At 33.8% G+C, this 13,090-nt stretch overlaps 1 protein-coding gene across 4 annotated transcripts in view; it reads right to left on the bottom strand.

The window, feature by feature from the left end:
• RPGRIP1L (RPGRIP1 like) overlaps positions 1–13,090 on the bottom strand; it is a 97,985-nt gene that overhangs the window by 60,802 nt on the left and 24,093 nt on the right. For all 4 annotated transcript variants that reach the window (XM_082438901.1, XM_082438902.1, XM_082438900.1 and 1 more), the window contains exons 7-10: positions 12,022–12,127; positions 9,903–10,049; positions 8,525–8,598; positions 2,487–2,626 (exon numbers count right to left, since the gene is read on the bottom strand). In XM_082438901.1, coding sequence (XP_082295027.1) covers positions 2,487–2,626; positions 8,525–8,598; positions 9,903–10,049; positions 12,022–12,127 — 467 coding nt within the window. The remainder of the gene's footprint in view (positions 1–2,486; positions 2,627–8,524; positions 8,599–9,902; positions 10,050–12,021; positions 12,128–13,090) is intronic.

Genomic DNA, 13,090 nt, shown 5'->3' on the forward strand with positions numbered 1-13,090 from the left:
CTCCTTTGTGCTAATATCTTCAGCTGTGATCAATATAACCATATGCATTATGCTGAATTATGCATTTCAGCTAAAGATAGAAAGGAACTTTCAAAAGCAGGCCCTTAAACACATGCAGTTAATTTAAGCATTAACCAAATGCAAACTGCATTTACATATCCTTCCCCCACATATTCGCACAATCTGAAACTAATTTGTACCTTGAATAAAGAGGTGAGTATTCTCTAAAAATAATTTGCCAGTTAGATGAATGACTACAAGAAGCCAGGGAAACATCTTCTGGCAGAGAACACCTGATACATGAAAAGGTAAATGTGTGAAGAGACTTCAAAGTAAAATTAAACAATTTTGAAATCTGTAATACAAAAAAGCAACTTTCTAAATATTAAAAGATTTCCTTAAATAGACAACTTCAATTTTTTGTTTAGTATTTTCCTGGAAAAAATTGTTTAAAGGCTGTATTATTTTTCTTATAATCTATTTTAGCATTTTCACAAAGAAACAAAAACTGAAATTATTAGACCTGTAAATTTCAGGTATGCAAGCAAAAATAACTAAAATAACAGTTGCATTAAAAAGAAAGATTCAGTTCTAGCAATTTTTCTTAAGAAAATAATCAGATAAATGTGTAAAGATTTGTGTAGAAAGATGTTCAGGGTACTTAAAAAAGCTGAAGCTATTTAAAAATTCAACAAGAGAAGATTGTTAAACAATCTATGGTACATCCTCACACTGGAAAACTATGACACCCATTATAAATGATGATGATGCGGATTTATATTTATACTGAAGGAATGATTTCACAATACAGTAAATAAAAAAGCACATTATAAAATTGTATGTATACATATAGAAACAACTCTGGAAGGACATATATAAAAATATTAATAGTGATAACCTTGAGGGTTGTGGGACTGAAAAGAACCCCCAGAATTAATCCAACAGTAATAAATAGGTTTCAAAAATAAAAGACCACCAAGATTCTATCCTCTTAAGAGTTTCTTACCAGAGACCAATTCAAATGTGTAAAGATAAGAGTTTTGGAATTTTTGATATCTAGGGAAGTACAGAAAGCACAGAAACAAGAAAGGTTTATTTCATTTCTCTTTCCTTAAGAAAGAAAAGAGAGAGGAAATACAGAGCACTTCCACTTCAGTGGAAGAATTTATTGAGCAACTACTAAACAAAGCACTCTGTTAGGTATTTAACACTACATATTAAAGTTAGGAACTAAGAATCTTCGACATAAAAACTTTAAAATATCCACCCAGTCAGAAATCATGTCATCATTTTATTCTACTCACAGTCTTCTGGAGAAAATTTCATAAACCGTCTGTCATCATTTAAACCACTTGGTAAATAAATACTGCACACATATTTCATTGCAATTAAGACCCCATTGATTATAAGATGTGTTCCAATTTCAGACTTCTTAAAATGATAAAAAAAGTTACACCATAATTTAAAAAATGTTATCACCTATAAGATGCTTCCCAATTTCAGAGATATTAAAATGGGAAAAAAAATCTTTAGAGTTAACGAAATATGGCATTGTGATCTAAATCAATATAGAGAGTACTGACTAGATATGTAATTGTTTTTTTAACTGAGTCTGCATTAAACTTTTAAATGTTCTCATGCAACTGAATTGCAAGTGTTCAAAAGGAGCAACCTTATTATCACATCGCTGGGTTTACCTACTGGCTGAGCAAACAGATGCAACACTTGGAGCAATTAATTCACTTCCCTGATTGTGCATTTGTGTGTATATGTGTGTATAATATAGTAGAGCAGACATCTACTTTAATTATAATTATTTTCCTTCTGTGAGACAAGAAGGGTGAGATCTGGGAATCATAACATGTAACTTGTTAATGATTATTATTTTAGCAGGGACATCTTGACAAGGCTTCTTTATTTAAGTTCTCTGTCACGGAGCAGAATTAGCCATCTCACTATCAGATCAAAAACAGCCAAGCAAGACTTCTGCCGTCCTCGGCTGTCTTACACTGCCTTTTTTTTTCCTCCACTGCACCTGCCACCACCTGATGTTATCGCATATTTATTTACTTACTGCCAGTTTCTCCCTCTTGAATTTATGCTGCATGAGGACCAGGTCTTTGTTTTAGTCATTGCTGTATCCCCAGAACTTAGAATAGTGCCTAGCACATACTGCTGCTTAATAAACACTTGTTGACTCTTGAATAAATTCAGGAAAATTAAACAAATTAAAGACAACCTGAACAAGAGTAACTCTGAGAAAAAATAATTCCTTTGGCACATACGCTAAGCTGAGTAAAGGGAAGTTTTGAGCAATCAATAAACTCATAAAAGCGGACGACTGTTAATATAGGCTGTGTCCCTAGTACGCAGCAAGGTGCCTGGCAAAACAGCAGGCACTGTAATAAGTACTTATCAAGTCAGTGAATAACAATGAATAACACGCATGTCTGAAACGAGTAAGTCAGTAGTCATTTTATATGTACCTCTTTCAGTTTTTAATCTGTCAAGGATTTCAGTTTTGTCTGCTAAATCGGATTTTAAGGCAGTCTCGAGTTGAGCAATCTGTACTTTCAGCTGCTGTTCCTTTAGCTTCCATTGCTCTTCATGGGCAGCACTGAAGGCACTGCAAAACACACGCGACAGGCAAGGAGAGCTTGGAAATCAGCTCCAACCGAAAATAATAAAGAGAAAAGCTTTTAGTGGCACAGAGACCACTGTCATCATGTCTTAGGAATTAAGTAAACATATGCTGGTCTGCTGCTGTTGAAACCAAGGCGCCTTTCTCAGGCTGCGGTTAGGGAACATGAAAGAGTTTGTGGGATGAGCAAAGGAACTGGCCTTAATTTAGAGCTCTAAAGTCAGAAAAGTTGGCAGTGTGCAGCTTTTGTGGGACTAGTAAAGGAATTCAGATACTGTACATACTCCAGAGGAATCCACAGTTCCAAACCTCAGCAGCAGACATCGGACAAAACCATTCTCCCCACGAATAAACCCTAATACACAGAAAAGGGACTCCCCACCTGATCTTTAATTCCAGAATTTGAAACTTTTAAAGAGTCTGTGATAATAACATATTTACAAAATACTGGCCACAAAATGATAGCGTTTTGTATTATAAGACAGCGATTCTGATATTAAGAAGCAATGATCATGCAGTTTTTGTCCTAAAAAGCAAACAGCAATAGGCTAAGGACAAACGGTTTTACTCATAACACATGACTGGGGTGAAAACCCAATAAGAACACCTTGATAAGAATGATGTAGATAGAATTATTATTCCTCAATAAAAGTGTAGCAGTTTAAACTATCATGAAAATCTACTAATGATCAGACCCAGGATGTTGGAAGAATCAGCTGAAAAATAACTAAATGGTATGCGGAAGCTATACAGTAAACATTCGTTTAGGCCAGTGGTTCCCAAATGCTGGCCTACATGAAACACTGGTGCTAGGTTAAAAAATGCAGATTCTGGGGCCCAGGGATTCATAGTTTTCCCCAGGTGATAGCCAGGTTTTGGAAAAACTGATCTTGATCTGTATTTCAGCAGAAAACTATTATCTGTGAAGCTTGATATGACTGAATAATTATCAGCAGCTTTGACCCTTCTACTTATTTTAAACCCAGTAAAGGAACCAGAAATTTACAAAATCTGGTTTTGTACCCATGATGAAGTAAATGGAAAAGAAACTTCTTATTGAAAATTGCTCTTAATGTTGCTCCCAGCTAGTCTGAGGTTTTATTCCAAAAGAGATACTTTTCTGGGAGGCATAGCTTTCAAAAGAACAAAAAACTGTGTATTTATTTTACAGTCTGAATGTTTTTATTGCATTTAAAATAACATGACCTTAAAAATAAATGGAATTCTAGAAGTTTCTCTAAATATGACATCTGTTTCTTCGATCAGTGTTCTCATTTCACGTATGGAACCTTAAAAATACATGGATCTGGTATACCAATGTTTTAAGCTAATTTTATCAAAGGTAGAGTTACCTAGGTTTAAATGAAATCCAAATATGTACTTTAAATACTTAAGTAAAGAATATTCCCTTACATTTTCATTTTTTGATAAAGAACATCTATATTTCAAAGTATATATACCAAACACATACACATATATACACACATGTGAGTGTATATGTGTGTATGCATGTGTGTGTGTGTCTCTTATTATTAAAAGTATGTACTACCCGGAAAAAAAATTAGCATGATGAAATAGGCACAACCATACATTATATCAGCCGCTAAAAATTAGAAACAGTAGTGTTCCAGCAGCATTAGTACCAGCAAAAAAGATCACCAACAGTTAATCTGGCAGAAGCATCAGAAGCTGTATGTGTTTAAATTAAGAACAATTTAGCAGCCTGGTTTTTCCAAACCCACAAAATACTAGTGTAAATCAGCATAAGTCACTCTGAATTTAGTCCACTGCTATCTTCCCTCTAAATTTAGGATTACATTCCACTGGAGTTTCATGAGGAATTCCTTTTGAATTTACTGTATTCCTCTATGCTTGGAGCCATCTGTGTAACTATAAATGGTAAACCACATCTGGCTCCATTTTCTTTGTAGAGGCTGTGTACATGATTAAATCTGCATATGAGAACAGTCTTTGAGAACCTTTTATTCATGAAAATGTTTTTGTACATTGCCTACAGTGACAACTGAGGAGGGGATCATAGTTGGTCTTTGTGCACGTTTCATTGTTACATTATGTTGCCGGAGTGATAAAATATCAATCTGCAGTGGAATGCCCATTGGTTCCTGTGGTCATTGGCATGTCCATTGGCAGTCCATCGGCAGTCATGGGTCAGCATACTGTAAATACACACCCTTGATCAACAACGTGATAAGATAAAAAAAAAGAGATGAAGAATTCATCTCCACCCTAAGGTCTTTTTTCTTATGGAAAGAATTCCTTTTATTCCAACGTTCAAGGGTATCCTAACGTGAGAGATAGGGAAGAATAAGCTCTAATCAGCCATAAAGAAACCCGTAGGTACTTTAGTCAGGCCTAGCGGAAATTAAATGCATGTTAACATGGGGATAGTTCACTTACTAAAGGAAAAACGATGCCCCAAAGGTACTCAGTTTGATTTCTGGGAAGCATGAAGTGCTCATTTAGGATCATATGAGCTTTCATGTCTCCTAGAAGGTTGTAGGGGACAGGTGTTCGCGTTACAGCAGCGGTCCCCAACCTTTTTGGCATCAGGGACTGGTTTCGTGGAAGACAATTTTTCCACGGACAGGGGTGGGGGGTGGATGGCTCAGGTGGTAATGTAAGCGATGGGGAGCGGCAGACGGAGATTCACTCGCTCCCTGCCGCTCACCTCCCGCTGTGCGGCCTGGTTCCTAATAGGGGGTTGGGGACCCCTGCTTTACAGAAGTGGAGCACAGAGAGTCTACGGGGGGTCAGCAGTGCTCCCTTAAATTCTGGATATTAGGTGACTATCACATTGTAAAAACCTGAATCATCCAAGTCTTAAAACAGTTAATATCATCTTCAAAATCTGGACCAACTCTTCTTTTAAATAGTTATTAGATTAGTGCCTCTCAGGGAGTTAATACCTTAAAATCACCTTTAACAAGAGTCTCTGGATTCAGACTCAAATTGACTGAATCTGAATTGGATGGTATTGGGGGATGGGGAGGAGGACAGGTGGGGAGGTTTCACAGGGTTGGTGAAACCTCCATTTTACTGTTTTCCAGGTTACCGATATACATTATAGTTGAAGGACTATTGCATTCATCAGCTATATCACCCTAAAACTATATACTAACTTCAAAAATGGGACCCAGCTGTACTATATTATAGTATAGAATTTCTCTCTGACCAAATAGAAAGACTTAATTGCAAAAATTTTATTCTGAGTTTTTTAAATGAACATTTCTTAAAGTTATACTTATTTCTTGGCATAGTATCAAACATGCTATAACATATTAAAAAAGGCTCATACCAAATACTAACATGAAGATTTTACCTTACCAGATGATTCTCTAATATGTCATATGTCAAATAATAAACACATTCAAAATATCATTTGAAAAAGGAAGATGAGAATGCAATCTGCACATCACATTTTTCTCCTGAAAACCAGCCAATTTTGAATAACAAACAAATGCTCTCCTTTTAAAAACATGCTATCACTATGACTAACCAAACAGGGAATATATGTAGTTTGTGATGAGCATTAGTTATTTGGCAATGATGAATAACACTGCCATGAAATACAAGAGCTGTAAAGAATCTTGGGGAGGATGTTGATTTTTGTAGAGTTTTTCCAACTATGCTTCTGAAAACACATTATATATTTAAAAAACTGTATTAGAGAATTTTATAGCTCTATTTACTATCACATGTGCTTGCTGGGTTTTGTACCTAAGTGACATTTTTTTTTGACACAAATGTTTTGACACTCATTTATACACATTTACTTCCATACACCTCACACAAAATTCAAGTGTAAGCAGCATAATGAAGTCTGTTTTTAATGTGACAGGAAAAAAAAGGTTGCTCAAGCGCAAAACATTAAAAATAAAAACCCTTCAAAGTCAGATTTACACTCTTAGATCATCTTCTAATATGGAAAGATAAAGTTTCATAGTGATAAACTAAATATGAGAAAAACATGTCTTTCTTAAAATTTCATTTATGCATTATTCCCAACTAAGTTTAATGTTTTTTATTACAAGAAAGTACTTTCAGTAAATTCTCAAACTGAGGGGAAGTAGAAAATGTATAAGTAATGACCAAATGGCACTTATATTCATGTATTAAAACCATGTTAAATTACTTGAAATTACAAGATGTTAAGATAAATAGAAATCAATAAAAATTTCTAAATGTGTGACAGTCCTGTTATTCCATGAATGTTTCCCTTTTGCATATACAATTTTCCATTGCAATTAAAATCAGAGATAGGCACAGAGAAAAAAAAATTCAAGTTTTAGAGTCAAAAGAAATGGGTTTTAGTCCTGTACTGGAGTCTCAGCAACGCTGTGTGACTCTGTACAAGTCTCTTAATTTTTCTTGAGTCTCAATTCCCTCATTTATAAGATATGGGGATAACATTATTTTCTCTGCCATATAATATGATAGCGGTATGATCTCTCCGTATAATGAAATTTTAAAATTTCAAACATACAACTACTAACTACTTAGGTATATATCATTATAAACCTATGCATTGTTCTATAGCGACAGAAATACCATAAAATAGGAGGTATAGTAAATGCTTTAGGTAAAATTAATCAGGGCTGATGAGAGTGGGACCAGAACAAAGCACTGAGGCCAAATGATCTGTGAGGGGGTGCAAGGCAAATTCCACATAAAGCTGTTTAGCCAGTCTATCCTTGCTGGAGAGCACAGGATGTTACTTTAACTGAGGTATCAACCCGCTATTGGTAACCCTTAATATAATGAGCCCCTGTGCAAAGATAATCAACATTAGTATAAGCAACATACATGATACATACCGCTGGAATGATGCGTAACATTAATTTAGTTATCTCTTCAAAGTAAATCAAAATAAAAGCCTCTCCCTACATTCTTTGGTATAATTTGTTTAATTTATAAAATGTAAATTTAGTTTGCAAAACACATCCAACATAAAACATGGTTAAAAAGTTAAAGGTATAACTGTAGATCAGATGGTTATTTTCTGATGTTTCCGAATATGATCAATTAGAAGCAACTGTTGAATATCAGCTCTAACATATATATTTCAATATATATAAAATTTACTTTCATGTAAACCTGTATTTATCATTTATCAGTATCATATACTGAAAAGACTTAAAAATACACACACATCTGTATCATTTAAGTAAACTTCGCTGTGGAGTAGAATTCTGTTTCTAACATTACCAGAAGGGATTAATTTTTAAAATACCATAATTATGAAGCAGATAAAAAAAGAAAAGTAAAGCAGCTCTTTAAAATTCATCTTAAGATAAAGATGTGTGTGTTTTTCGTTTTAAGAAATAGAAAAAATTGTAAGCAAATACCTTTGCTTTCCACCAACAGAATCACACGAAGCTAATAGGCTGGGTAGCCCAGCAGAAGAAACAAGGGCTTGGAGAGACCAAAAGAGGTTCAAATACAATCTCTATTACTTCCCAGCTTTAAGAACATAGGCAAATTTACTTAATTCTCTTTTATTTTCATTGTCTGCAAAATGTGCATTAATAATACCTACATTTCCAAGTTGTTGTGAGGAATTTATAACGATGTATGCAGAGTATTTAGCATAGTGCCTGCTAGCTTACAGTTTGCGTTCAATAAATGATAGCAGTTGTTACTGACAACAAAGTGATATGGTTTTCTTAGTAATAGACTGCTACTCAGGTTAAAGAACTTATTACCTATCTCTTAAAAAAGCTTATTTTTCTTTTATAACACATAGATTTCTTGCAATCATCTGTTGCTAATTCTTTAATCAGTATTAGGTATTCTGATATCCAATGTTTTGATAGAAAAGATCTCAAACAAGAGAAGGAGAGAACACACGGAATCATGATTTACCTGTTATAAAGTTTATCATAGTTTTCCTTCAAAAGTTCCCGTTCCTTTTCTAAATCGTTAATTCTATCCTGCAGCTGAAATGAAAAGAAAATTACACATTAGGTGTATAAAACCATGTGGGGATTAAAAAAAAGCATGTGAGGAGGCTAACATGTCTTGATTTCTAAATTGCAGCTGTGAACTGGTCCACTTCTATCGTCTGTATTTAATTTAGCATTGTTTTTCTTCCAAGTTGTTAAGTAAACATGAAATTAATATTTCTGTTTTAATTTAGTAGGAACGTATGCACTGCTTTATGGCAACATGTACCAAAATTCAATAAAGAACGTGTTAAAAGCTTGCTATTAAGTTTGGGGAAACGTAATATTTTTTACTGTCCTCTGCGATGAATTCCATCATTATATTCATTTTGTGTTAATTTCCAGTTGGCTCCCCAAAATAACAGGATTAACTTTTCTTTTGGTTTGTGGTTCAAACAACTTGTGTCAATCACTATTTACTCTGAAAACACAATTTCTCATGTTACTTGGAATTTACAAAGAGCCAGTAGTACATCTTTCAAATGAATGAACAAATAAAATCGTATACCTTGTTTTATCCCAATGAATAATATTTTTAGAAATAAACTCAGGGTAATAATTATATCTTGATAACTAAAAGGTAGCTTTCTGTATTTATTTCTAGTATTTAAGTTTCATTCACCAGTATATTCTGTTGTTACAACCTTTTCCCCTGGATCAGAGTACTCTTAAAATTCATTCTCTTCTCAAAATCCTTTTGATGCTAGTGTGAGACACCGTAAAAGATTCTTCCAAGACGAGAACAGAATGTAGACATCTTATTTCATTTCCATTCTGTTTAAGGACAAGTTTAACAGACTGCAGAAAAAGATTGCGCTAGCTGGGAAACATGAGAAGCAACATGAATAGGAAGATGAGTTTTGAAACAACTTCCTAGAAAAAAAAAATTCTCAAAATTGCTGATGTTGGAGGGCAGAACACCCTTCTCCTTAGAGACAGATCTGTTCCTATAATTGTTCTGACATCTCAAATGACTAATAAGCTGTTAAGGCTGAGAAAGTTAAGTTCCTCAGGTAATCTGGCATTTGTTCGTTTAAAAATGTTATGGTTTGCTGTCTCCTCAAGGATCCTTAATCCTTTAGATAAATAGTGGATCTCAGCACATTTGCAAGTATTTTTAAGTACCGATTTGCCATGCACATAATATATTGACTATATTTTGCTATGCTCAAAGTGCCATGCATGTAGTTTAGGATTTTTAAGTCAATATAATATTTAAAATGTCTCTGTTTTACTTTTTCGAAACAGTTACACAGAAGTGTTAATGCAAAGGATGGCTAAACTTTTTGGGAGCTTACCTCTTCTATTCTTCTTTCAGAAAATGTCATGGAACGTAACTGCTTCTCAAGACTGCAGCATTTTAAACGCTGCTCTTTAAGCTGCATGTTTAGCTGATCTCCATTTGCCATCAAGGCATCATGGCTGATCCGGAGAGTTTTTTGCTTCTAAAAAACAAAAGGAAAATTCTTTCAAAACTATTTTTGGATTCTGCTTTGAATGAATGATTACCATTCCATAAATGAATTTACTCCTGAAGTCCACGTTATATTGTTTATTCTTTATCTCACAAACAATGTATATGTGCTACTATATTAATGTGCCATTATACAATGTATAATGTCTCCATAAAGGATACTCTTGGCCAAAGTGTATCATGAGGAAGAAAATATTTTAGCACAGAGTCACACAATGTAGGCTGTTTTTGTCCTTTATTTTATTTCCTCCTAGTTTTCTGACTTGTTGATGGTGACCAGTGAGTAAATTAGTTTTAGCAAGTAATTATTTTTTCTTTTTGCTGTGGTTACAGTGGTTGGACATGCTGTCCAAAAATGCTGCTGCATGGGTTAAAAATAAATGATGACCATAGATATTCAAACTGAAAAGATCTGTCACCACACCATATAAACAGCCTTGGAAGGTTAGCTTCTAATTGTAATACAATTAAGAATTTCAATTCAGTAAAATAGTTACTGAAGTCTTCTTAATTTTCAAAATTGACCTATTTATGAATATGTTTTAAATTCAATTTTACATACTTACACTAAAGTCTTTTCATAGAATCCATATGACCATAACATGTAATGCCTTATCTGCTAATTAAAATCATTAAATTTCTATTGAAGTTCTTCAATTGTTTAAAAGAAACACGGCTATTGAGCTACTTGAGTCCAATTTTTGTTAATCTTGCTTATAATCACAGAACAGTATCTTTAACCAGCTTTCTCTGTGCTTCATATCTCGGTGAAGCTGTTGGTCTGAACCTCTCAAATCTCTACCCAAAAGAGGTACCTGTGCTACCGAAGACACTTGATATTCATGGTATTTAAACCAATACCTGGAGTCACTGTTAAATGGAAATCAAAACAGTCAAAGTGATAAAAGAATGCAAAATCACTTTTTAATTCCTTTCTTAATGCTGCCTTTTAGAGATGGCTTTCAGCTACATGTATTTTTAATCTCCCTCTTCCATCCATCTGCAGACAGTGTTATCAATCCCACTCTCTAATTAATTTCTCTTTCATACACCGTCATATTTATATGGAAGGTAGTGTATTACTTGACATTAAGGAGGTACCTGTAGGACGGAAAACATGACCCAGAGTATGGCTGAAAAATATTTATCTAATTCAATAGTGAATTTAGGCTTCAGATGACCCGCTTTGCATCAATTTACTGCTTTCCTTGTATCAGTACTTCAAAGAAAGTACTGCTTAATATGAATTCTGCTCATCTGGAATGTTTTGGAGTTCATTAATTCCAGAACCTATGCTAATTATGCAGTGCCAATAAACAGGAGTCCTCTGATGGCACATTCCTGTGCGGCCATAGTCCTTGGTAAAACAACCATGGGGCTAAGAGTCTCAAGTAGTGTCAACCGAAAGGTTAGGATTTAAAATAAATACACTGACAGTTGACATGAGGGGTATTCAAATATTTTCTGATACTGGTAGTGACAAAACAAAACAAAACACCACATATCAAAAAAGATTTAACAAAACTTGATTATTAATCTATTCTTAACATTGATCTATCTTGGCTATTTCAAAATGCTTAGAACTGAAGATATATGCAAATACATCTAAACCTTCAGTGTTATGTGCCCATATGATTCCAGATAAAAGGAGTTAAAAATAAATTTTCTTGACATTGAGATGCTTTATGATAAATGTGTTTATTATTTTAAGATGACACAGATATTTATAAAAAGTCTAAGCAGTTAGTTATTTCTTTAGTTATTAAGTTATAAATAGTTAACCATACAGGAAGTGAAATTATACACACTTGAGAATAAAAAGAGCAATCTTTAAAAACTACTTTTTAGAGTTATGACCATTCTACTTAAACAAAAAAAGTTGAACACTATTTTCGAACCTTGGTATCTATGTATCACCATAATAAAATAAATTATCACGGTACCTCTTGAAGCTGAATAAATTTTCCTTCCATTACTGAAAGAGCATTGCTTTTCTCCACTAGTTGCTTATGAAGCTTAATCATTTCTACGTTGTCCCGAATGTTTGACCTTCAATGATGTATTTAAGAAAAAGAGAGAGACAGAATAAAAAATGCAAGACAAAAGGAAAAAAATCTGTGGTGGGACTACAATTTTTCATTGACTGTTACATAGAAAAAAATTTACACACTTGCATATCAGTCACTGAGGTTTTTAGTTTATTATACACTTAGGATAGATTTATTATTTAAAACTAACCAGTAGTCATTCTTGAACTTTCATAAATGCACAGACTCTCAGAGTTTGAAGGGAGCCCCAGATTTGACGACTTTTGTCACTTCTACAACGACTGATAATATGAATTTAATATCATTTTACAGTGTCCTGAAACTTGGTACAGAGGACATCAGTCTTTAGCACAGCCATTGTTTCACCACCAAACTTCAGACTTATTTGAAGGAGGACTATCATACTATTTTTCACTAAATGAAAAATATGCCATACAGCCACTCATCTTCCCACCACTCCCTCGAAACAAATGGTATCATAAGATTACCATTTATTGGAGTTTCCTCCTGGAGTTCAGACTTTTCAAAATATTTCCAGAAAAAGTGACTTAGCATTTTATACTAATAATGCCCAAAGCTGGCATTTAAATATGTTGCAGATGTGCCTTTAGCTGTAAGAGATCATTTAACGTCCACAGGGTATATAGAAACTCTATATGCTGCAATACTAGTTTGTATTTTTCCTACTGAGATTAAAGCAAACGTACAATTTAACAGGAAGATCTTGTTAAAGGTTAATCATAGATCTAAATGAATACCTGTTTTCAAAAGGCATTTATTTTCCTGACAGAGAAAGGTTCCTTAATTTAATACGTTTTACATTCAAAAGTACTTTAAAAATTGTGAAGCTTGGTTTTAGACTTCATTTTCTAAGAAAAATAAACAAAAATTTTAAGTTCAGAAAATTATTTCAGTACTTAAAGTAAGTAATTTTACTTCCAAAACTTATCTAGTATACACATAT

Source organism: Balaenoptera physalus (genome assembly GCF_965194825.1).
Source record: "Balaenoptera physalus genome assembly, chromosome: 19".
NCBI lineage: Eukaryota > Metazoa > Chordata > Mammalia > Artiodactyla > Balaenopteridae > Balaenoptera > Balaenoptera physalus.